The 23,857-nt window shown below is 38.7% G+C and overlaps 4 protein-coding genes and 1 pseudogene across 6 annotated transcripts; 4 read left to right on the forward strand and 1 right to left on the reverse strand.

Moving 5' to 3' along the window:
* Positions 1-5,414: 5,414 nt before the first annotated feature.
* On the forward strand, positions 5,415-8,961 carry LOC126799155 (uncharacterized). Its single transcript, XM_050526285.1, has 6 exons — positions 5,415-6,183; positions 6,501-6,603; positions 7,188-7,243; positions 7,644-7,808; positions 8,391-8,504; positions 8,587-8,961. Exons 1-6 carry the CDS (start codon positions 5,536-5,538, stop codon positions 8,677-8,679), a joined length of 1,179 nt encoding a protein of 392 aa, XP_050382242.1. The 5' UTR covers positions 5,415-5,535; the 3' UTR covers positions 8,680-8,961.
* A 4,015-nt stretch (positions 8,962-12,976) lies between these two features.
* LOC126800503 (protein HEAT INTOLERANT 4-like) lies at positions 12,977-13,904 on the forward strand (annotated as a pseudogene).
* A 1,566-nt stretch (positions 13,905-15,470) lies between these two features.
* LOC126799048 (protein HEAT INTOLERANT 4-like) lies at positions 15,471-18,333 on the forward strand. 3 transcript variants are annotated; one of them, XR_007672584.1, is made up of 4 exons: positions 15,471-16,691; positions 17,250-17,307; positions 17,423-17,715; positions 17,851-18,330. XR_007672584.1 is itself a non-coding variant. In XM_050526164.1 (1 exon), exon 1 carries the CDS (start codon positions 15,584-15,586, stop codon positions 16,634-16,636), a length of 1,053 nt encoding a protein of 350 aa, XP_050382121.1. In that variant the 5' UTR covers positions 15,471-15,583; the 3' UTR covers positions 16,637-16,827. The 3 variants fall into 3 exon arrangements, 1 of the variants encoding a protein (XP_050382121.1); XR_007672583.1 differs by having other exon boundaries at positions 17,250-17,715; positions 17,851-18,333; XM_050526164.1 differs by lacking the exons at positions 17,250-17,307; positions 17,423-17,715; positions 17,851-18,330 and having other exon boundaries at positions 15,471-16,827.
* A 1,512-nt stretch (positions 18,334-19,845) lies between these two features.
* LOC126797512 (40S ribosomal protein S24-1) lies at positions 19,846-21,428 on the forward strand. The gene is made up of 5 exons (XM_050524142.1): positions 19,846-20,001; positions 20,277-20,318; positions 20,427-20,597; positions 20,962-21,048; positions 21,125-21,428. The coding sequence occupies exons 1-5, from the start codon at positions 19,927-19,929 to the stop codon at positions 21,155-21,157; spliced, it is 408 nt and encodes a 135-aa protein (XP_050380099.1). The 5' UTR covers positions 19,846-19,926; the 3' UTR covers positions 21,158-21,428.
* A 408-nt stretch (positions 21,429-21,836) lies between these two features.
* LOC126797511 (probable inactive poly [ADP-ribose] polymerase SRO3) lies at positions 21,837-23,760 on the reverse strand. The gene has a single exon (XM_050524140.1). It carries the CDS (start codon positions 23,555-23,557, stop codon positions 22,274-22,276), a length of 1,284 nt encoding a protein of 427 aa, XP_050380097.1. The 5' UTR covers positions 23,558-23,760; the 3' UTR covers positions 21,837-22,273.
* Between the last annotated feature and the right edge of the window lie 97 nt (positions 23,761-23,857).

Here is a 23,857-nt window from a genome sequence, read left to right on the forward strand (position 1 = left end):
ATACTGTTAAATTTAACATTATATAGGAAAACTGTCAAACTATTTTTTATTGTTTCTTTCTTCACCTTCTCCTCTTCTCGTTTGCAATCTCTCTCTCTTACCAGACGAAAGCAAATCAACAACAAGATTTAGGTTTTGGGTAGGATTAGGTTTGCGGCGAATCAACCTTTTTGCGGGACGGATCTAAATATTGGATACGACTGGGTGTCTGAGTATGTGAATAAGCAAGATTATTTGCAGATTTTTCCGGATGTGTAGGTTTAATTGTTATAGGATTTGGGTATGATTGGGTCTGGATATATGAGAGTTATTGATTCTTGAAAGGAGGGTTTTGATTATGAGGGGATTATGCACGGGATGGTGGGGGTCTATGTAAGAAGATGTTCTTAGTAGAAAAGAAGAAGAAGACAATGGGTAAACAGTGTAGGTGAGAGAAAGAGCACAACAAGAGAATTTGTTTTAATAATTAAATATTTTAATAACTCGATAAAATTTGATATATTTGTTGGAATGAGTTTAGTCAAATTTTGAAATTGCCAACTCATGTGTCAAATTTAAATTTGACTCAAACAATTTGACATCTCTCGTTGGAGATGCTCTTACATTTCCAAACCACTAGAAGGGAAAATTGATGGGATAGGAAATTTCCTACGTTTATACATCTTAAGAATTGTTTTCATTTCCTTTATATTCAATTTAATTTATTGATTAAAAATTGAGGATACTATCATCTATACGTTATTCAACGCATACATACGACCGGTTCCCTCTTTGGAGTAGGACTTGCATAAGAGCACAATGCACCAATGAATTAAAAAATTAGGGTGGAGTGAGAGGGTGGGCTAAAAAACGCATCCACCCATATAGAATTAACTTCGGCTAATGATGGGTCCCACATGAGATTGGTCCAACCCGACTAGAAGGGGGACTAATTCTTAGTCCATGAATTGAGCTGGGTTAATTTTCTATGGACCCATGTTTGTATCCCATGTGCAACACTAGACACATTTCAAAGAGAAAAAAATTAATTTAAATAATGGACATCTAATTTGGGTCACTTGATCAAGATCTAACAATTCAAATTTAAAAACAACATAAATATAGTTTATAAATATTATATATATATATATTCATATTATGGTATTTAGTATATAAATAAATAGTTTTAAAGTCAATAATGAAAGTATAAGATAATTATTACTTCTTAAAGAAAAAAAGTTAACACTATGTTGGTATTTAGCATATAAATATATAATTTTAAAGTCTAATAAAAGTATAAGATAATTATTACTTCTTAAAGAATTTTTTTAAGACAATGTAAATAGTAATTGGTCATAATATTGATCGTATTGGTGTATTGTTAAAGAGAGGATCAAAAAATGATTTGGGTGAATAGTAGATTGAGCTAAGCTGAGAATTTGACCAACTCACCCAAAAAATGTGCATTTGCTCTAATGCGTAGGGGTAAAATTGTATTTTCAAATATGTTTTGATCTTCCTTGGGGATTTTCCGGGTATATTAGGCCCTTGTCCGATGAGAGTTGAAGTGTGTCAACTGTCTACGGTGATGGAAACGTGAGACTTTTGCCAAAAATGATTGAATTTGAGCTGGGGATGGTCGAATACACTTTGATTATTACATGCAAAGACAGTTATACCCTGAGTGAAAAACACAAAATATATATAGTAGATGGCGGTTGTTTAATGACATGGTTTGATCTCCATCAAGGGTGGCAAGTTGGCCAAAAAGCCTGAGCACGTTAGCGTCCCGGCCCAATTTTAATGGGCCGAGATATATTAGCCTTGGGCCGGGCCCGAACACGATAAATTTATGGGCCAGCCCGTTAACATTTGATTTTATATGATTTATATAATTATTTAAATAATTATAATAATGAGAATTGTATATTGTCAAAAAGGCCGATTTGCACTCCAAACTTGGTCATAATTGTCAATTTGCATCCTGAACTTGCATTTGAGTCAATTTACTTCCTAAACTTGGTAAAAATTGCCGATTTGCACCATATCCGTTAAATTTAATGTTTTCCATCCAATTTTAAGTCACATGTCATGCATTTGAGGGGCAATATTGTCATTATATATTTATTCATATTTAGAAATGAAATAAATTAATAAAATTACTTAAGATGAACACTTGTTATAATTTTTTTTTTCGAAACATGTTATTGATTTATATATTTATTATTTTACGTGATATAATATGTTAAAAGATATTAGAAAAATATAAATAAATACATTGAAAATTTAAAAATAAATGTGTGTTCTGGGATAATTACTATTCTACCATTGTGTGTGTCTTATCTTTATTAGGTTTTCTGTTAGAGATAGATTCGCATATCTGTAATAGATTAGGACTCTGAATCCTACGAGATTGTAATTATGTAATGCCTATATATATGTCTCATTATCAATAATTAAATGGTTACGTTTTGTTCTATTACGTCGTTATTATTCTCGGTTCGTTCCTCCTCCTGTTTTGTGTGTGTGTGTGTATATATATATATATATATATACACACACACACACAACACACTATATTTGAATTGGTGGGTATGTTGAATATATAATTCGAAGTAGGGTTAAGTATGTAGAAAAAAGATGTAAATAAATAATTTGATTAAAAAATAATCCTCCTTTTAAAGAATATTTGTATTTGTTTTTAAGAAAAATATAAATAGAAAATGACAACATTACCCCTCATGTGCATAACATGTGACGCAGAATTGGATGGAAACAATTAAATTTAACGGATGGGATGCAAATCGGCAATTTTTACTAAGTTTATGAGGTAAATTGACTCAAATACAAGTTCGGGATGCAAATTGACAATTTTAGCCAAATTTGGGGTGTATTTTGGCAATTTTGCCTTGTATACTTGACCTTTTAAATCAAAATCTCTTGATTATTTCATTTTTAACTACATTATTTCATAAATATTATCAAAGTAGTGAGAAAAAACGTTTTTGTTTTGACATATGTAACGTTTTAGGAATAAGATTATGAAATATGTTGTACTATTTTATTTATTTTACTATTATAAATAGTTATATAAAACAAATATTCAAATTACACAATTTTTTATTCTAATTGTGTCTTATAATGCCAATGGGTTGGGTCAGCCCGCTTCTTGGCCTAGTACGGGCCCGAACTCGGCCCGATATGGGTTTGGGCCATTGGTTAAGCCGGGCCGGGCTTAATGTTTAAGTAAATGGGCTGGTCCGAGCCCGGTATGATAAAATAAATGGGGCAGCCCGAACACGGTGCTTGAGCCAAAAATATTCATTTTAAACTAATATGTGTTCTGGGCCAATTCTTGTGATCCAACACGGCTAGGCTCGAGTATCTTGGAATATATGTGAGTTAAAAGGTTACACCAAACCTACTTGACAAACAAGTAATCTATAAGATGAATCAGGCTGTACATCGAATTATTATTGATTACCAAATATATGGTAATTAATGCCATATTATTTGCCTTACAAAGTTGGAGCAGAGAGGACTTTGTGTTAAGATGGTGGACGTGTGGTGCAAGTAATCAAGATATGTGCAATCTAGGGATAATGGCCCGATGTGGAAACAAGTTTGTAAAGAGGTAATCACCTTAATTGCTTGAGCATACGTAATATGCATGGAGGTATATATCAAAGTGCAAGTGTTTTGGTAGGTTAAGGATTACATTTCTTAATGGTTCTACAATTATACAAGGAGATCACATCCAGAAGACCACGCAAGATAGATCTCCTACCATGCAAGGGCAATTAAGCCATCTAAGAATCCTATCAAAATGCATGTACGTGTTTATCAAGATCACATTCCGTAGTGGAGTTGGAGCTTTTGGATGCAAAACGCAACAACTTAGCCTAGAAGAGATATCCACGTTTGAGATCATGTGCTATCAAAGATTACCTTCCTTGATTATTGGATTCAAGGAGATGTGCACGGGCAGAGATCATCTCAAAGGCAATTAAATCTTTATTGCCTACGGCATCTCTATTATAAGCCAATATATGTGGCTTAATATCTCCTAAAGGTTATTATCTAGTATAATTACATACGACTTAATTGTATCAAAATTTAATTAAAGATTTTTTTATATACTTAACCGATATCTACGGTTAAAGATATTATTCCGTTAAGAAGTCTTATAAGAAAATAAATCTTATCAGGGAGCAAGTAAGCCTATATAAATAGAGGTTCTGACAAAGAAGAAAGATATAACTCTCAACAAACATTATGCTAAAAAAGACCTACCGGGCAAACCATATTCAAGTCGTCTTTGAGGCAAACCGGCAAACAACATCCAAACCACTAAAGACCTCACGTCCTTAGCAACCTGCAACTTATTTCTCTATTTTAAATCTTCGCTTACTCGCATCTCAGCGGTTAAGTATTGATTGGTGACTCAGAAAGAGACGCGAAAGAAGGTTTGGACAAATTAGACGACCTACACGTCAGACCAAGCGAGGTTACAGTTCTCACCCTCGCCACAATCTGAAAGTTCTCACCCTCGCCACAATCGTCAGATTAGAAGTCAAGACAACGCATCACATTCAAGCCACTCTCATACGCGAATATTGGCACGCTCGTACACACTCGAATTGAGGACGTTCGACAACCTGAATTTCCAGGGAGCACGAACACACGATACGGAAATGATTTTGGCCCACTTAAAATGGACTGGCCTACTCGGCCCGGCATGTATGTCACCTCTATATCTCCATGTTTGCGCGCTACTCCATAGAAACAGATGGAGACCAAAGAGCAGAAATTAGATGAAGGCACGAAACGCCATTGCCAAAGGCACAAACTGCCACTTTACAATCCCTACCGCCACTAATTTCTGGTCAATCCCCACCCAAAATTTCCGCATGGGTTACAGCTCATGAGAGTCTTGGGTTAGATCCGCCCATGTGGATTGGGTGTGTTATAGCAACAAAGAATTTATAGACTGGGTGAAAAACTGAATATATAGTGTGTGATCGAGTTACTTTCTTAATTCTTACTACTAGTAGTTACTAGTTATGAAGCTAATTGGATTGTAATACGTTCATTGCTACCAGCATTGAAACTATACTCATATCTGAATGTTCTTTAGAGCCTTAGTGATCTCAGATGAAAGCTCATATATATTGTGATTCATTGTAATTGTGGAATTCTGATATCATGTAGAAATTGCTCAACAGTCAAAATCCTAAACTGGTTCAAATTTGTGCATCTCTTCTTATTTCGCTTATCGTTCTCACTCATTATTTCTTATTTAGCTCTGATGGTTCGTCTCCTATGGTTAATTTGTTTAAACATGCAAGTCACGTGCGGCATATTTACCTTGATGTCCCATGAGATAAAAAAAAAATGAAATGATTGAGCTTTCATGGGGTCAACAATGGAGGACTGAAGAAATCTCCACCTCAGAATGAATGAATGAATCTGTAAAGCCACACCCTCCTCCTCCTCCTTTGAGCAACTTTGATCCCTTGATTCAATTCTCCTCCCCCCCAAAACCAAATCTCCCTCATGGCAATAATAACTGCCTCCTTGCTCCAACCCGCCCAACTCAAATGGAACCAACCCCACCCTCTCCCCCTCCTCTCCCCTTCCCGCCTTCTCCTTCTCCCGCCAAAACCCCTCCACCTCAAATGCTTCTTCTCCTCCTCACCGCAATCCAAACCGGCGCAGCAGCTAACAGTCAAAGCCGCCAACCCAATAGAGCTTTTGGCGGACAAGTTCTTAAACGCGGTAAAAGCGCTTAGCAAGCCGGCAATGGTGGCGGTGTTATTGGGCCTGGTGCTCATGTCCGACCCGACCTCGGCTCTGGCCGCGTCGGGTGGTCGGGTCGGGGGGAAGTCGTTCTCGTCGCGGTCGGGTTCGGGTTCGGGTTCGAGTTCTTCGTCGTCGTCGAGGAGCTACTCGGTGCCGAGGACGTCGCGGCCGGATTTCTCCTACTCTGCGCCGTACTACGCGCCGTCGCCGTTCGGGTTTAGCGGCGGAGGAGGCGGGTTTTTTATGGGCCCGGCTGTGGGAGTCGGAGTCGGGGCCGGGTCGAGCTTCTTTCTGATTTTGACGGGTTTTGCGGCGTTTGTTTTGGTTTCGGGGTTTCTTTCGGATCGGTCTGAGGGGAGTGTGCTTACTGCTACTGAGAAAACTACTGTTATGAAGTTGCAGGTATGATTGAATTAACATTCTTTACTAATGGAGGTCATTGATTTTGCAATTGAATGAATGCTTGGTTGTTTGGAGACCAAGTACGATTCTAGTTAGAACATTATCGCCGTAATGGTATTTTTGGAGGAGTGTAATATGTGCTGCTGTTTGTTTTGCAACATAGAAACATGTGATATGGGATTTGAAAACCTACGAAGGGAATGTTTTGTGTGGTGTTGATTTGGTGGGGATGAAGTTTATTTGTTTGTCGGATTTTGATGGACAAGATGGTCTCAGTTGCTTAATCATTTTGTTGTTGTTGTTGTGTTTGTTTTAAGGTTGGGTTGTTGGGATTGGCGCGAGATTTACAGAGGGATCTTGATCGGATTGCTGATACGGCAGATACTTCTACCCCTGAGGGTTTGAGCTATGTTGTGACAGGTGAGCTTTATCAATCGTGCTATGCAAATTTAGTCTATGGTTGTGGTACGATATAAAAAGTTTCAATACTGAATACTATTCAGCTGTTATTACCGGCTGTTATTGTTGTTTCGAGGGCTATATTAATTATAACATCTGTGGAGAAATTTGTTGTTTTCGGTCATGTCAGCCATTTCTGTCAAACATTCATATTTTGAGATGACTATTTCACTATTCAGGGAAAGTGTTTCACTTGGAAAGAATGAAAGGGTCAGATGGAACTTTTAATGGGCTGCTGGGTTATGATATGGTAGTCTGATGTTGTGCGATTTATACATCCACTCACTTTCAAGGGGACCTTCTGAGTTTGCTTTTTTTTTTTCCAAAGACTTCTTCTTGAAATGATTTGTGAGAGGTGCTAATTGTTGGTACTTACCTTGGAGCTGGATTATCTGATTATGACTAATATTTCTTTTGAGTATTGATCTAATCTTATATGCTCTGACAAATAGTTACAATATGTATGATACTACCATCCCAAAAGCTCAAGCTTTGTTGTGTTCCTGTACTCGTTCTGATGCAATTCTGCTTTTCTTCTTTGGCAGAGACAACACTAGCTTTGCTTAGGCATCCTGATTATTGTATCTCAGGTTATTCATCGGTAAGTTTAATCTTCTTCCCCAGAGTACTTGGTAAATGTACACGTGAATGAGTAAATTTTGGTGCACCAGTCTTGTTGCCTGCTTATCGAGGTGTTAGAAATTATAGGAAGGGTTAGTAGTAGTAAAATACCCTGGTATCTCTGCATCTGTTTAGAAAAATGAGAGAGGAGGGGAATTAAGGAAATATAACTGTTATGAAAGAATTTGTTTGTGAATTAATTCATTGCTAGGATAGATTGAAATCAATATGCACACACCTAATTTAAGGGCTTTCAAGTTGAAACTTTCAAGAGATCGTTTGTGTGTACACGTGCACATGTCTTTAATGGTGGAGTTACATAGAGTACTTGGCAGTAGATAATGCAGATCAACAAGTTATAACTTCTGGCATACTTGTAGGTGGCTCTGAAGCGGAGCATAGAGGATGCAGAGAAAGGTTTCAATCAGCTTTCTATTGAAGAGAGGGGTAAATTTGATGAAGAGACACTTGTGAACGTGAACAGCATAAGAAAGCGGAGCTCAACAAGCCAGAGATCTAATGGATTCCGCAATGAATACATAGTGGTAAGGTCAATAGTGCAAACCTGTCTTAAATACATTGCCAGTTTATATATCCAGTAGTTATGTTAAATTAATCATATTCTGATATAGAGGCTCTGATTGCCTATTGTGCAAGTTGGAAAATATGTGGTACTCAGTCTTGTGAATGTGGACATGCTAGGCGCATGCATTAGTATCACTGTGAAGCCTACTTGAAATGCTTGATTTTCTTTGATTGCTTGATGTCTATTCACGATGAAATTAAACAATGCAACTGGGGTCTGGTCCATCCTTTGATCCATGTCGATATATAAGACAACTTTTTTGAACGGAACTGTACCGTTTCATTTGATTTTAAGATGTAGTTGCAAGATTACTGTCAATATGTATTGACCTCAATTTTGGACGATAATATATGTTTAACTGCCTTTATATTGTGCTGTGTCCACACGTGGATATGTAGAGGTAACATGACAAGCTAGTATCATTCTTCTTTTGTAGATGTTAGGGTGCCTTATGATTTGGTGGGGATATTTTGCCCTTTCCCATATCTTATATATAACGAATAGATATGTAAACTTTTTCCTGACTATGAATTTCTACCAGATAACAATATTGGTGGTTGCTGAAGGAGTGCATAAGTTACCCGCCATCAATGGCAGTAACAACTTGAAGGAAGCATTGCAAAAGCTTGCATCCATTCCCTCAAACAAAATATTAGTAAGAATTAATTCTTAAGAATAGTTTTGACTTGTAAGTTTTATCCACTGGAATTGTGCTTGACACTCTTCTTTCCTTGCAGGCAGTAGAGGTGTTGTGGACTCCTCAGAATGAAAATGACACTCTGTCGGAGCGTGAACTACTTGAAGATTACCCGCTTTTGAGGCCTTTATGAGCTAACATTTGGGCTTTCCTGCACTAAACCAGAAAGAGGCATGTGTCTGAGATGTACAGAAATAATAGTGAAATACAAAGAGGTCTATATATTTAGCTTAGAGTTTCACCACGTTAACTATAAATCTATAATTACCTGCGTGGAAGTACAATTTAGCACACCTGAAACTTTCACTGTATAACTGGCCAGATAAAATATGGCCATTTTTTTAGTGTACTGAAAGTTTGTAATCTTGTAAACAGAGAGGTGTGAAATATAGTGTTGGCAAAGATCTTTTTGAAAGCTTCTACCTTCATTTGTGTTTATTTCATTTCATTTTTAAGAAGGTTTAAATCTTCAATTGGGAACTTAGGATGTTATCATCTCTAATGTTGTTCTCATCCAAGATCTTTGTCTGTTACAGAAAAATAATACACAGGTGTATCGTGTAAGGAAATTAAAGTCCCAAAACCGATATAAAGTTATCGACATTCAAAAGAGCAAGTGTGCTACGATGTATTTTGATATGTAAGAAAGTAAATTCTCTCTCTTATTTCTTGTACGAGTATTATATGTATGGCTCTTTTAATCATATGCAGGACAATCTGAAATTGATGTATAACCTAGTTGTAATTACTAATTAGACCAACAGTATTTCACAGTGTTCCGCGCGTTTACACTTGACGACTTGCCATTGAAGATACTCAAGATAGACCTATAGTAAGAAAAGGTTTCCTGAGTCTGATCAGACTAAGAAGCTAGTCGCCGAAGTCTCATGCATATTGTTTGTTAAATACACACAGAATTCGTCGAAAAAGAAACGAAGAAGAATGAAGGTGATCAACAAAATCAACAAGGCATTGGCAGCAGTGACGGATCTAGGATGTGAACGTAGGGTGGGCTTCAAGTTTGGCCGAATGCCAAAATTTCAAGGCCGTTACCATTAGAAGATAATCCAACCGAGTGTCGTGGATCTTGCTAGCTTCTAGTTTTATGGTACTTCAGCTAGGATTTAGGATTATTAAATCATTTAAATGGTATCATCTCTATTGTTCTTTTCATTCATATACACATTTCGAGTCTGGTAGAACATGGCCAATTAAAGATTATTGAATGGCTAATCCTAACACTACAACAAGAAACGTAAAATGTGACGAATGAAATTCCTCGCAAAAGGTCTATATTCCTCGCTTAAACTAATGAGCAAGGAAATTTGTTCGTCGCAAATTTTCCTCGCTTAAACCCCCTCACAGATTACTATATGCGAGGATTTTTGGTTTCCTCGCAATTAAGTAATTGCAAGGAATCTTAATTCCTCGCAATTAAGTAATTGCAAGGAATCATAATTCCTCGCAATCACTTAATTGCGAGGAATTAAGATTCCTCACATATTGATAATTGCGAGGAACAAAGATTCCTTACTAATTAACAAATGTGAGGAATAACAATGCCTCACCGATTTTCAATTGCAATGGATAACATCCCTCACAAATTAACCAATGTGAGGAATACATTTTCCTCATAAAATAAACATTGCAAGGAATCTGTAATATGCTTCTGTGTTTGCTACCCATCTTTCCCATATGCATTTCTTCAAGGTAACATACAAGTTATTTGAGATAAAAGAACAAGAAATTGAGTAACTAAACATGCCAACTAATATTAGAGTTAAGCTTACATATATATACAACTGTTTGCAATTCCAAAAGGATTCAAAATAGAACACAGGGCATCAAGGACTAAATATATAGTTCCTTAACCACATGTCTGAGATGTAATTCTTCCTAGATATTAAGGACAGTTCCTTAACTTCATCTCAAAAAGAAACTTTCCAAATATACTACTGAGCTCCAAGGCATACTAGAGTCTCATGGGAAAGTCATCAAAGCCATCAGGGAAATCATCTCTACCTTCAATACCATCTGCTGCTATTGTATCAGCATCAACATTGATGTTGTTACTCCCACTCAATTTGGTAAATATTGCTCGCAACATGGATTTCAGTTGTGCATTCTCTGATTTCAATGTAGTTACAGTTGACGACAGAGTTTGTATGTTACCTTTCATCTCATTCCACTCAGAATTGATTGGCGTTGAGGAAGAAGACGGGATATCCAACCGAGGGAAAGCACCTACGCCATGAAATGAACTAGACATCATAATGAAATATCAGAAGTTGAATCACCATAAAATGATTTTTCTGGAAATAGTTATGAATTTTGAAAGACTACTGATATGCATCAGTAAAAACAGATATGGCTGTGTAAGTGATAGATTTTGGTAAGGATTTTCACATACCAAAAGTAAACCAAAACCAACGAAATTTGGTATGCACATAAAGGGATATATGAAGTTTACAATGCTACTTTCGGAATCTAAAACAAAGAACTGAGCTAAAAGTTATGATGTTGCAAAGTTGGTCTGAAATCAAGGTTTTCTGAACTTTTCTGGAAAATTTCCAGCAACATAGAAACTCGAATTTGAAGACTTAGATTCAATTTCTGGAGTAGTAAATGAGATTGTCAAGCTTCAAAACAGTATGAGAACAATTCTAGAACACTAGAATGATTTCAAACACAACAAACAATGAATCAAAAAGATCCAAAATTTGATTTGGACACCCAAACTCAAGAACACCATTCTAGAGCTGCAACCACTAAGATTTTTAACCAAAACACAATGAAATTCGAACTAGTTCTCATATCTAAACAGGTCTGTGAAGTTAATCAATAAACAGAACTTTTCCTAATCAAGGAACTTGATCAACCTACACAAGAAAAGACTAAATTCAATCCCAAACTCAGCTGGGCATTTCAACAAACACCTTAGGCACAATAAACACAGTCTTCTATTTCCCAAGAATTTCAGTTGTTTTAACACCCAGAAGAGTAGTAGTCAAAGTACATGAAAGTACAAGAACAAAATGCCCAAAATTTAATGTGAACAGAAGATCAATCTAAGAACATGAAATTATGAACAAGCATATGTGGGTAGAAATAGAAATTGAATTACTAAAACGTGAATCCAACCAAAGGAGCTCCATCTTCTAATCTGGACTACAAGAAGAAGATTAAAAGGCTTACCCTCAATATGCTTTTGTAATGCTCGCTGACTAATCCAAGCCCGGTCGAGTTTCAAGAAAAGCAAACAAAAAAGCAAAGAAGATTTCAGATTGTGTTGTACCAAATCAAACGACGAAGGATTTAAAATCAAGAAGAAATCCTTACCCAACTTGCAAAGATGAGAGGCACGTACTCGATTCGCTCGCCGGCAATCTGGAAGATTTTCGGGAGTAAGGTTTGGTTGTGGCGATAGAAAGAGTTTTTTTTGCGATAGCAGTCGATAGAAAGGGTTTGGAGTTCACTTGAGATTTGTGGCCATTAATTATAATTTGACTTTTTAATATATATCTGAGTGTTTTTTAGGTGAGGATTGGCTAGACTTCCTTACAGAAAGTTTACAATCTGGCGCCATATACACCCGCCAACAAATTTGAGCTGCATTCAAACACAATTTTTGAGAAATTTTTGACTAAAATTCTGTTCTCAATTCCCGCCAAATCATAAGCGAGGAAATCTATAATTCCTCACTCAATATGAGAATTTGCGAGGACTATTTCCTCACATTTTTATAAATAAGCGACGACTATTTATTCCTCGCAAATTCTAACTTTTTGTGAGGAATCATCAATCATCGCAAATAATTTCGTCGCTTATTACCTTATTTCTTGTAGTGTAATCCGTTGACTTTGCTGAAAGTAAATTTGCTAACCACAATTTATTTGTCCATCTTATGCCCACCATTTTAAACTCATGTCATGTGTCTTTTCTCAATTCATATTTAAATAATAATTGACCAATTAGACACATAACATGAGTTTAGAAGAATATACACAAAATAGGTAAATAGAAGGTGATCGGTAAATTTATTTTCGACTTTGCTCCTCCTACTGTGGTTAATGTGACTTCCATAATTCAGTGTCTTGAGGTAAACGATTGGTAATTTACCTAGTTACATATGGAATCATTAATCTACTTTGATACTTTGATTAGGATTGGCAAATTTGCCATAGTCGTATTGCGATAAAGTTTCCCGACTCTGATGTAGTTCCATATGGTAATTTGCATCACCACCGTCTGAATCTAGCTTTGTTTTCACGCGCCAAAACCAAAAGATTAAATCTTTGTACTGTTGGCTTGGTTTTCACTTTTCACGCCACCCCTTGCGTTATAACTAGCTAGGGCCACTGCCAGAACCAGACCACACAGCCTTTTACCAATCTCTGCTTATCTCTCTCTCTCTCTCTCTAAACCCTAAGATGGAGCCTCAGTACCACAAGGAGCAGCGTAATCTTCAAGACCTATGGAAGGCGGCATTCCCGGTTGGGACTGAGTGGGAAAACATGGACTCACTGTACCAATACGACTGGGATTTCTCGAATATCGAGAGGGAATTTGAAGAAGGAGGAAAGTTCTACGGGATTGGAAGCAACAAAGTCTTCCTCTTCGGCCAGTCGTAGACTAGAAATAATTGGGATAAGGTCCCGATCCCGACGCTGGTTGCCGTCGTGGCTCCTCGCCGCCGTCGATGGAGATAGGGATCAGGTCTGTGCAGAAAGACGAGGAGGAGAAGGTGATAGTTCCGATGAGGCATATGAAGATGGATTGGATTCCCTACATTCCTCTAAATCAAAGAGAAAGCTGGAATGAAAAGTAGCCAAGTCAGGTTCGAATTTGCCTCGGATTTTTGTGCTGGGATGCACACAGAGGAAGGCGAGCTTGAAGCAGATGAAGCAGGACCGTTGGTTCAAGTTTTAGTACACTCTATGCCGTATTTAATGAATCCGAAAAACAAAGAGGAGGAGAAGGAGCCGAGTACTGAGGTTGACATATTCTTCCCAAGGGAGCCGCAAGCACCACTGTTTTTACAATTCGATTGGGGCATGGATTTACATCTGCTTGAAGAATACGCTGATAATCGCCGAGGAGCTGACTGAGGAGAAGGAGGCATTCATGGAGTTTGTGAAGGAGGAAGTTAGGAAAGCAAAGAGGAAGATAAGGGAGGAGAGGGAAGCGAAGAAGAAGCTCATGGAGGATCCACAGTATCAGGAAACAAAGACTTATTATGACAATATGAGGCTTTATAAGATTTATCCGGTACAAACACCGAACAGGCGAACTCCTGCGATAGAGATGAAGTCTTCGTATATCAACTACTACTACGGACACGCGCATGAAGTCATTTGAGCTCGATCGACAGCTGAACTAGTTGCGGAATCGAAGAGCTGATCGCCTTGCTCGTTTGGCTTTGGCTGCTGAATGTATTATTTAATTTGATGCTTTGTTGAAAGAATTTAGATCTCTGATCGAGTTTTATAGACGTTGTTGGATCGGTGTTCTTGTCGAATATGTTTTTTTTTTCAATTCTGTATGCTAATGAAATTAAGGAGACATTGTATCTTTAGTCTTAACAATATGGACGCAACTCAAGGAAATTAATAAGTCTGCAGGAAAGATGATGCTACACGTTGATATATATCAAATGTATTTTGGATAGTACACCCTGCGTGACCTGCATTTATTGGTTCTAATCAATTGGTATTGACATGCATGCGTACCAATAGAGATAACAAACAGATCATGCATCTAACATAAACATATAAAAGTCATGTATTACCAGCATACACATATTGTCTTATAAGTTATAAGTTAAGCTTCACAAATCACAATACACTAATTTATTGCCATGCATGTGTATATGTATGTACATAACACATAAACTGCGTTGATTTTTGCTCTAATAATCATAAAGCTCTACTTCGAAACTGAGAAAACAACATTGAAGGGTTAAATAAAATAGATAAAGTCAAGTAGAAACCAAGTGTGCATATTAGAGTATATTTATTACATTGGGTTATGCGATTATATATGTTAATAACCCAGTTTACGTAGACCTGAAACTCAAGTTTTAGACTGTTGAAAACAAAATAATAGAGGCGTAAACGGCACAATATATATGCAAGTTAGATTAGCGAGATGTTGGAGAGAATTAATTATTTAATTTACAATCAAAAGATTAGTAGAAATAAATATCTAACTTTCGAAGTTGTCAGTTTGAGAGTGCTTTTCAACATATACGAAGCAATGATGAAAACATATAATTCACTTCATAAGTTTGTTAGTAAAATGCATGTATGCAGAATAAGTTTGTTGAATAGCAACATACTCAATCTGAAATCAATTGATTATCGTTTGAAAATGAACAAAGCAAATTGGTATTGAGATGACGCCGCTTTGCTCAATATGTAATAAAAATCAGTACAATTGGGATATAAGGCTTAATTTAGTTCGATTAGGATTGTCAAATTTCGAGTTTTCTATAGATTAGCAGGTAGCTTGTTACATTCCTATTACGATAAAGTTTCATGTGTAGACTCAATTTAACGAGTTTTAGTCTTTATATATACGTTGTTATATGCTCACATTCCGAAATAAGTTTCGAATCACTGACTCATCGTAGCTTCTAATCAAAACTGTGATCAAAGTTATCATCTCAAATAACAATTCCCGACTGTGGTTACAAACACCTCGACCCACAGAAACATCCTCTCCAACAATTTTCAATTTTGAAATCTAGGTGCGAAACCAGAAAGGAAATTCTCGATTTCCTCCTCTCTTTACTTCTCCGAATAAAATTACTACAGTAAAGGTTTTGTATTGGGGGAAAAATCCCCAAAATTGAAAATCCTTTTGTTTCAATTATTTGTCTGGCTTCGTTTTCACGCGCTCTCTGAAATCCTCAGCGTTTAAATTTTTAGGGTTATCGCCAAAACCAAAAACAACACAACCTCTCACCAAAACCCCCCCAATCTCTCCATAGCCGTTCTCTATCTCTCTCTGTCCGAAATTCAAACCCTAAAACCAAAATGAGAAAAGGAGCCAAACGCAAGACCCGGTCCGCCTCGACGGAGGAGCCCACCACCACCACAGCCAAGCCCAAAGCCACCGCCACACGCGCCAAGCGCGTCAAGGCCACGCAGCCGGAGCCGGAGTACGTGGAGGAGCAGCGCAACCTTCAGGATCTATGGAAGGCGCCGTTCCCGATCGGAACCGAGCTCGATCTCCTCGACTCGCTCTACAAATACGACTGGGACTTCTCGAATCTCGAGAAGGAATTCGAAGAAGAAGGCGGCAAATTCCACGGCATCGGCGACAACAAGGTCTACCTCTTCGCGCAGACGGAGACGCGGAACCAGTGGGACCTGGTCCTGATCCCGACGCTCGTCGCGGTCGTGGCGCCGCGGCCGCCGTCGGATGAGATCGCGATTCGGTCGGTGCAGAAAGAGCAGGACGAGAAGGTCGTGGTGCCGATGAGGTCGATGAAGATGGATTGGATCCCCTACATTCCTCTGGAGCAGAGAGAAGGGTGGAATTCGGAGCGAGCTTCGAAATCGAAAGCGAAATCGGGACCGCATTTGCCGCCGATTTTCGTGCTGGGATGCACGCAGAGGAAGGCGAGCTTGAAGCAGATGAAGGAGGACCGTTGGATGAAGTTCCAGTACTGTATGCCCTACTTGCTGAACCCGAATGAGGAGGAGAAGGAGCAGATCACTGTGGTGGATGTGCTCTTCCCGCAGGAGCCGAAGGCGCCGCTGTTCGTGCAGTTTGATTGGGACATGGACGAGGTGGAGGAGTACACTGATGAGCTGATCGCCGCCGAGGAGTTGAGTGCGGAGCAGAAGGAGGAGTTCATGGTGTTTTTGAAGGAGGAGGTGAAGAAGGCGAAGAGGAAGAATAGGGAGGAGAGGGAGGCGAAGAAGAAGCTCATGGAGGATCCAAAGTTCCAGGAGGCCAAAGCTTATTTTGAGAATTTAAGGATTTATAAGGTGTATCCGGCACAATCGCCGAGCACTCCTGTGGTGGAGATGAAGACTAAGTATATCAATTACTACTACGGACAAGCGCACGAGATTATATGAGCTTGAGATGGGGAAGTAGGTGCCTGGCTTTTGGCCTGATGAGGTTTATGTTTAGGTACTCCCTGTATCTGTTAAGGAATTTTTGGGGTATTTACTGAGTAGTGCTACTACCAGAATTGCATTTCGCAAGAGTAATGTTATTGTTGTTGTTTATTATCGAGGCTTATGGAAAAAAGTTTAGATGAATTGCATTTTTCCTGACTTTTATTTATTTATGTTGTCATATTGCTATCTTTTTCGATTATGTTTGTTGATGCATGGAGGCTTTTTGAAATATGTATGTTAAAGAAACCAAAGTAGAGCTTATTTGCTGGAAAGAACTAGTTTTGGTTTGGGAGGGGTCCTTTGGTTAACCTACCAACTGGACACTGTTAGTGGGATATATCAATCCATGTTAGCTCTTTAAATTGGTCCTTGGAACTTTATATTTTTCAGAGTTCAGTTTGGTTAGTTATTTGTAGATTGTCATACACAGATGATAAGTTGAAGAAATTGTGTTAAAGTCTTCTTTGGGGTTCATCCATTTAGTTATAATGATGAATGAAAATTTGTGGTCTTTTTAGATATCAAGACAATGAATTTTTACATATCTGATTTATACTTCACTATTCAGAAGGTGTCTGTGTTACCAGATGACCGGCTATGGAAATGCGGATCACTTCTGAATTCAGGTACTGGTAGACTGTATCCCTACCTTAACGCCCTTAGAAGTTCCTCTTCATGACCTTGACCTGTGTAGATGATAATCAGGCCTGCTTACATGACATTGGATTTGATCCTTTTCAGCGCAATGCAACTATACTACTGAACTATTTGTGGAACCTTGCTTGGTTTTGTTGGTAGTCTATGCCCAACAGGTTCCGGAGGTGGTGGAGTTTAGGAAGTATGTTCGAGTTCTTCTTCCGCCACAACCAGTACAATTTATGTTTAAAAATGGTAACAAGTATATGCTAGATGAAGTGTGTGCTTGTTAGGTCGTGTACCTGATCTTGTGAAGAAAACTAGGAGACATCAAATTATCCCAAGCATCAAAATATTTGATACATTCCCAAAAGTCCTCCATCAGATATGTAGCGAAGGTGATTTTTTTTATCAACATTAAATTGTTTTAGCTGAAGTTAGATGGTTACTGTTGTTTGTGTGGATGAACTTTGAGTTTTCAGTTTTTTTTTCTAGACTTTTACAACTGCGTAATGATGCTGATGAAATTTTAGGCTTGTTTCTCGAGAGCATTCCCTTGTGGGTGCCCAAGTGCTTTTGCCTTTGTTAAGGCTCAAGTGTTAGGTGCTGTTTCTTCTGAGGCTTGTTTCTCGAGAGCATTCTCCATGGGTGCCTTAGTGCTTTCGCCTTTGTTCAGGCTCGAGTGTTTATGCTGTTTCTTTCCTGGATCGCTGTTCTAATCCATCTGGTGTTGTTCAGCTTCCTTCCCCTGAATTGCTGATGTAAAAAACTTTGTTGAAGAATGAATTAGACTGCTTTGTGATTGATGAGAGGTGTGAGCGATAAACACTTTGTCTCTGTATTATCTAGATCTTTACAGTATTGATACAACTCAGATGAAATAAGCCTGGGAAGACAATGCTACACATTTGAAGTCAATTCACAGGACAGCAATGACTTCTTGAATAGTTCTTGTATGTTCTATACTTGAAGCCTTAGAGGAGTAGGATCTAATCTGATTTATGGACATAAAATCAGTTGCTTTCGCGTACATCTGCCTCGAGTTTAGTTGGTCTGATATTAATTTGTCCATCGATTTAGTTGATTTTCACTTTTTTTGTCTTTGGGGCTCTGGACAATGTCATCAACCCCATCCCACAAAGAAAGCTTCTTAACTTCGCATCTAGTTGCTGGTATACATTGTACATATCACACCAGAAGCAGAACTTAATCTGCTTGTTATGGTATTTTCAATTTTCAATTTTCAGATCCCTCCATTTTAATCTGGATATCTGCTGATATGATTAGACTCAGAATATACTCCCATTTGGGTTTTCCAATCTTCTGTTGGAAGCGTCATACATACCGATCACCTCAAAATTAAAATTGACTACGTCTACAACAAATTATGAGCTCATTTCTGTATGATAAATATCAACTTCTCTCCGTATAAATTCATAATTTTGATATATTGAATAAAGAGCTGGTACGCTACCATTTTAGTTTTTACAATGTTATGATTCATTCCCAAGTTTCTAACTAGAGACATTAATTGACTATCACAAATATCCGCAACACTACTATTTACCGGAGACACTAACTAATCACCGTTTGATTGGTTCTAATTGCTTAACAACTTAAGGGCGGTCCCTGCAACTAGCATAAACATACAGAAGTCGTGTATTACCAGCACACACAAATTGTATTACAAGTTTCACAACACTATTGAGTCCTCAGTTGTGTATAACATAACAGATAAACAACGTTGTTCTTGCTCTAATTAACCATCAAGTTCTTCTGTGAAAGTGAACACGAGTAGAGCTTTTAAGAGTTGAAGTGTGCGTATATGCGAATTATGTGTCAGAGTCAACTTATGTATAATTCTGCTACTACCAAGTAGGTTAGATTAGTGAGATGTTGGAGATAATTAATCATGTTCATTAAGTTTACCAAATAAAATTTATGTCAGTTTGGTGTGTGCACAAATGTGGCAATCATGCATATGTTCTGGGTTGATATTTATCATCCTGCTGCATATGTCATGTGCCCAAACAAGCATATAGCTTTGAAAGTTTATAACAAACTTAAGATCCTTAATGTTATTAAAATACTAAATCACATTGCATCTTTTAGATTATACGCTGGTTAGGTTTCCGCGTATGGATCGTTGAGAAGATTTAACGCAACATGTAAATTTGATTATATAATGTATTAAAGTTAATTTTATAATTATAAATTTTGTTTGGTAATAAAAAAACTAGGAGAATAAATAACAGCAACTGTCGAGACTTGATTAATCCCATATTACTGCCTAATTTCGACACTCTGAACTTCCGTTGCTATTTGGTTTCTTGAATAAAAACTGTGAAGCGGGAAAGAAAAGAAGAAGGAAAAAAATAAAAGAAAAAACGAGCACAGCTACCTAGGTAGCTCACAGAGAGATAAACCCTACCCGGCCCAAAACCCAAAAAGACCCATAACCCGCCCTCCTCCGCCAAACCCTAATGAAAATAAAAGCCGAGCTTCGCCTTCCCTAGTCACCTCTCGTATTCAGCTGCCGTTGCATTTTGCTACTCTGAAGCCCTCTGGTTTGGTCCTTCCCCAGTCTCCGGCGAACCCCGAAACCAACCATGGCGGACAACAAGGCTGTCACCATCCGCACCAGGAAGTTCATGACCAACCGCCTTCTCTCTCGCAAGCAATTCGTAAGTAATACCTGCCCTTCGTCTTCTACTTCCGATTTTTAACTTCAATACTTTGATTCTGCTTTTTACAGTCCTTGGTTTACCGAATGTGAATATTTAGTGTCATATATTCTCTTATTGTTGATTACTATTTCATAGTTTGCCGAGACTAGTAGTTAGTTTAGGTTCAGTTTTGTTGTAGTAAGATCTCCTAAGTGTTCAGAACTAAACTATGTGTCATCTAAGAAAGTTAAAGGTTCAGTTTTGATTCTTTTGTTTGTTTTGTTTCGACGTAGGTCATTGATGTTCTTCATCCAGGGAGGCCCAATGTTTCCAAGGTATGGTTTTAGTTTCGCCAGCTTTGATGTTCTTAATTGTGGTTTGAATTTGATGCGAGTTGTATGCTTGTTTACTAATCTAATGATTTTGATTTGCTGTTTGTGTAGGCTGAGCTGAAGGAGAAGCTAGCAAGGATGTATGAGGTTAAGGACACGAATGCAATCTTTGTTTTCAAGTTCAGAACTCACTTTGGTGGTGGTAAATCGACTGGTTTTGGGTTGATTTATGATTCTGTAGAGAACGCAAAGAAGTTCGAGCCCAAGTCCAGATTGATCAGGGTAAGTCCTCTTGGATCTAATAAACCTATGTTACATATTATAGGTTATTGTTAGATATTTGTAACTAGTCTTGCCGGATACGTGGTTTTGATTCATCAATTTCATAGTCATATTTTAAGACTTCCTTAGATCACTTCATGAAGATTTTATTTGTTTATCAAAATGTACTGTGGTTCTGTAATTCTATTAGTTAGTTGTCGTTTTAATACCGGAAGTTTGCATGACATGATGATGGTCTAAGCTGGGTGAGCATCATAAATTAGTCGTATTGGTTCTTCAAAGCAATGGTCCAACTCTTTGTCTACTTCGGGTTGTCTTGGCTCATTTGCCTTTGTTCATGTAAATTACACTGTTGATTGTGCAGAATGGACTAGATACCAAGGTACCATCATCAAGGAAGCAGTTGAAGGAGAGGAAGAACAGAGCCAAGAAGATTCGAGGAGTAAAGAAGGCAAGTCAATCGGTTTCCTATAATTAACTTGTAGTTGTTTTTTCATCTTAAGCTTACATTATAATATCTTTTGCAGACAAAGGCTGGAGATGCTGCCAAGAAGAAGTGAGAATTGTTATTTTGTTGCAGATTTTTGCCATTGATGCTTCTATTAGCCATGTTTTTGTCTTTGGAATGAAATATTGTGATCAGTGTGGATTTTAGAGGCAACTTTTTTAGTTTTGTTTTCGTTCGAATTTTGAGTACCCTGCAGGGGTCAAAGTTAAATTTCAGAGTATCTATCAACTGTCATCATTTAGTTATGGTTGTTCCCATTGGATTAAGACACACTTCTGAGGTAACATGGTATTTTGTTATGGTAGTTTGATTTTCTTTGAGGACTTAATTGTATGCTTGGATCGTTGATATGGCATATAAACATCGTTTATAGTTCACACCAATACTATGCCAACCAGCAAACGATGTGCCTTCATCTCCCTTATTCTCAACACTTCGGTGGCCAATATATAATGAACGAACAAAGTACGGCAAGGGGAGATGTGAACTACGGTAAGGGGTAAATCTTTTGTATCGAGCAGCCACTGTCTAATCAGTTCCTAATGGCAAAGCCTCTGCAGCCAGAACATTCGATTTGCCAAGAGTCTAGATAGGGTTAGCTTCATTCTGGCAAAAACAAAAACGCAGCAACATGATTTGAAGGATTATAGTTTAGACTAATACTAAACCCAGAAGGAAAACGCTCAAGACGGTTATCTGTCTTCGGCTTTTAAACTACGGATGCATCAGAATCCATCTAAATTAACACATTCTTTTTCTGAGAAGGTTTATGCAGAATAGAACAGTAGTTGTTGAGCAGCTTTGCATCAGTAAATCAACTAAAAAACATATCTGAAAACGGCATAACAAACTATCAAAATCTTCAAGAACAGATACGCACAATGTCTACGATTAGGTAAATCTGATTACCGCAGCCAGAATCACCAAAAGCGCAGGGTCTGATCACATCTATCACTTCACTTCGAATAGTTTCTTCACTTCAAACAGATTACACCCACCTTACTTCTGCAATGGAATAGAGCAGACAAATTGTTCTCATGGAAAAAACTAAAGGAACATCATATGCAAGCATATATGCAGAGAACTAAGCTTCTGCCAAAACAAAAACTAATGCTGATTAGAACTTTAAACAAAGGCTAGCTAGTAACTCATCATCTTTAGTTCTTCTTCACACAAGTGAATTGTTTTGCTGCTTCCTGATTTTGTAAATGTTGATTGCAGCAACCAACACTCTGTCATCACCAACAATGACCCTCACACTTTGAGCCAGCTCACTTCGATTCATCTTCTTAGCCCTGAAATCCCCTAGACTTTTATTCAGCATGTTCATCTTCTCAGCAGGCACATACTCTTTCAGCACGGCTATCAGACCAGGGAGATATATATCACTATTCTCCACCTGCAAACCACCAAAAGTATTACCAGACGACATCAATTTAATCGCGCAACTCAACTTGTCCCCAGCTATGATCCTCACTTTCCTCTTCAGCTCCTCCCCTGTAATCTTCTTCGCCCTGAAATCCTGCACCAATCTCACAACTATCTTCATTTCCGGAGGCGTCAGGTACCTCGTCAGCGCCGCCACCAGCGCAGATACAGCCACACGTCCAAAAGGAGAAGCCGCAGCCGCAGCCGCAGCACTACTCGCCGCCTGCATAGTACTAGTAGAACTCGCCGCGTAAAACTTCAAGCTAGCAGGAGCCTTGAAGCTCACAACGTAACAAGGACAAATGTACGAGTTCATATACGGACTCCACACATAGTACACTCTCGGATTCACAACACTATCCACGCCACAATCAAACTCATCCGAACTCGGCAGACATTGCTTTGAGCCACTAAGCAACTCTTCCATCTTCCCCAATATAACCCTACACAGCATCATGTGCCTCAGTCCGTCGTCGCCGGCCTCGATTTCCATGGCCTTATCCAGAGCAAACTTCACCGCAGCCAGCTGAATCCGGCCACACTCGTCGCCGTTCAGACTGCTGAATCCATCGGCCGCAATTTGAGCCAGCTCCTCCTTGGAGCCGCCGTACCAGCCGCCCCTAATGTTAGGGTTTCCGCCGCATTTGTTCTTCACCGCCTCCGAAAAGAGTCGAAAAGCGTCGGACCTCGCACGGCGGGGAGTTCCGGCGGCGGTGGTGATCTTGTGCACCGCCACGACCTCCGTTGCTCTCGCCGCCGATCCCATCCCCACGGCGAAGGCCTTGAGAATGTTCTGGTGCTCCCGGCTCAGTACACTGACTCGAGTCATCGTCTCATTTCCGGTGCAGACCGAGGATCGTTCGTCGGTGAAGTCCAAGTCAGTGGCTTCGCTGTCGTAATCGGACTCGGAAGCTTCGTCGGAGTCGGAATCGGAGGTGTCTGAATCATCAACGTCCATCGGAACCTCGTCGTCGTCGTCGTCGTCCTGGTTGAAGTCATCGGTGTTGATCGGGATGCGGTCCATGTCGATTTTGAACAAACGGTGCGGTGAGATTGAGGCGGCGAGTCGACTCGGTTGAGCTAGCGAGTTAGTGAGAACGAGCTGGAAGATAAGATCGACATTTGAATCTTGAAAAATTGGGGAGAGTCGATTTTAGGATGAAAGAAGAGAAAGGGTTTGTGAGGTTTCTAATTTATATGGGGAGGATTGAGGCGGTTAGAGTTAGCGTGTTGAGCAAGCGGCTATTTGGATTTGGATTTTTTTTTTGGTGGAATTAAAGTCCTCCAGCGCATTCAATTTACGACAAGTAGTTGTGTCACGAGT

This window comes from Argentina anserina, chromosome 6, assembly GCF_933775445.1.
Source record: "Argentina anserina chromosome 6, drPotAnse1.1, whole genome shotgun sequence".
Lineage (NCBI taxonomy): Eukaryota > Viridiplantae > Streptophyta > Magnoliopsida > Rosales > Rosaceae > Argentina > Argentina anserina.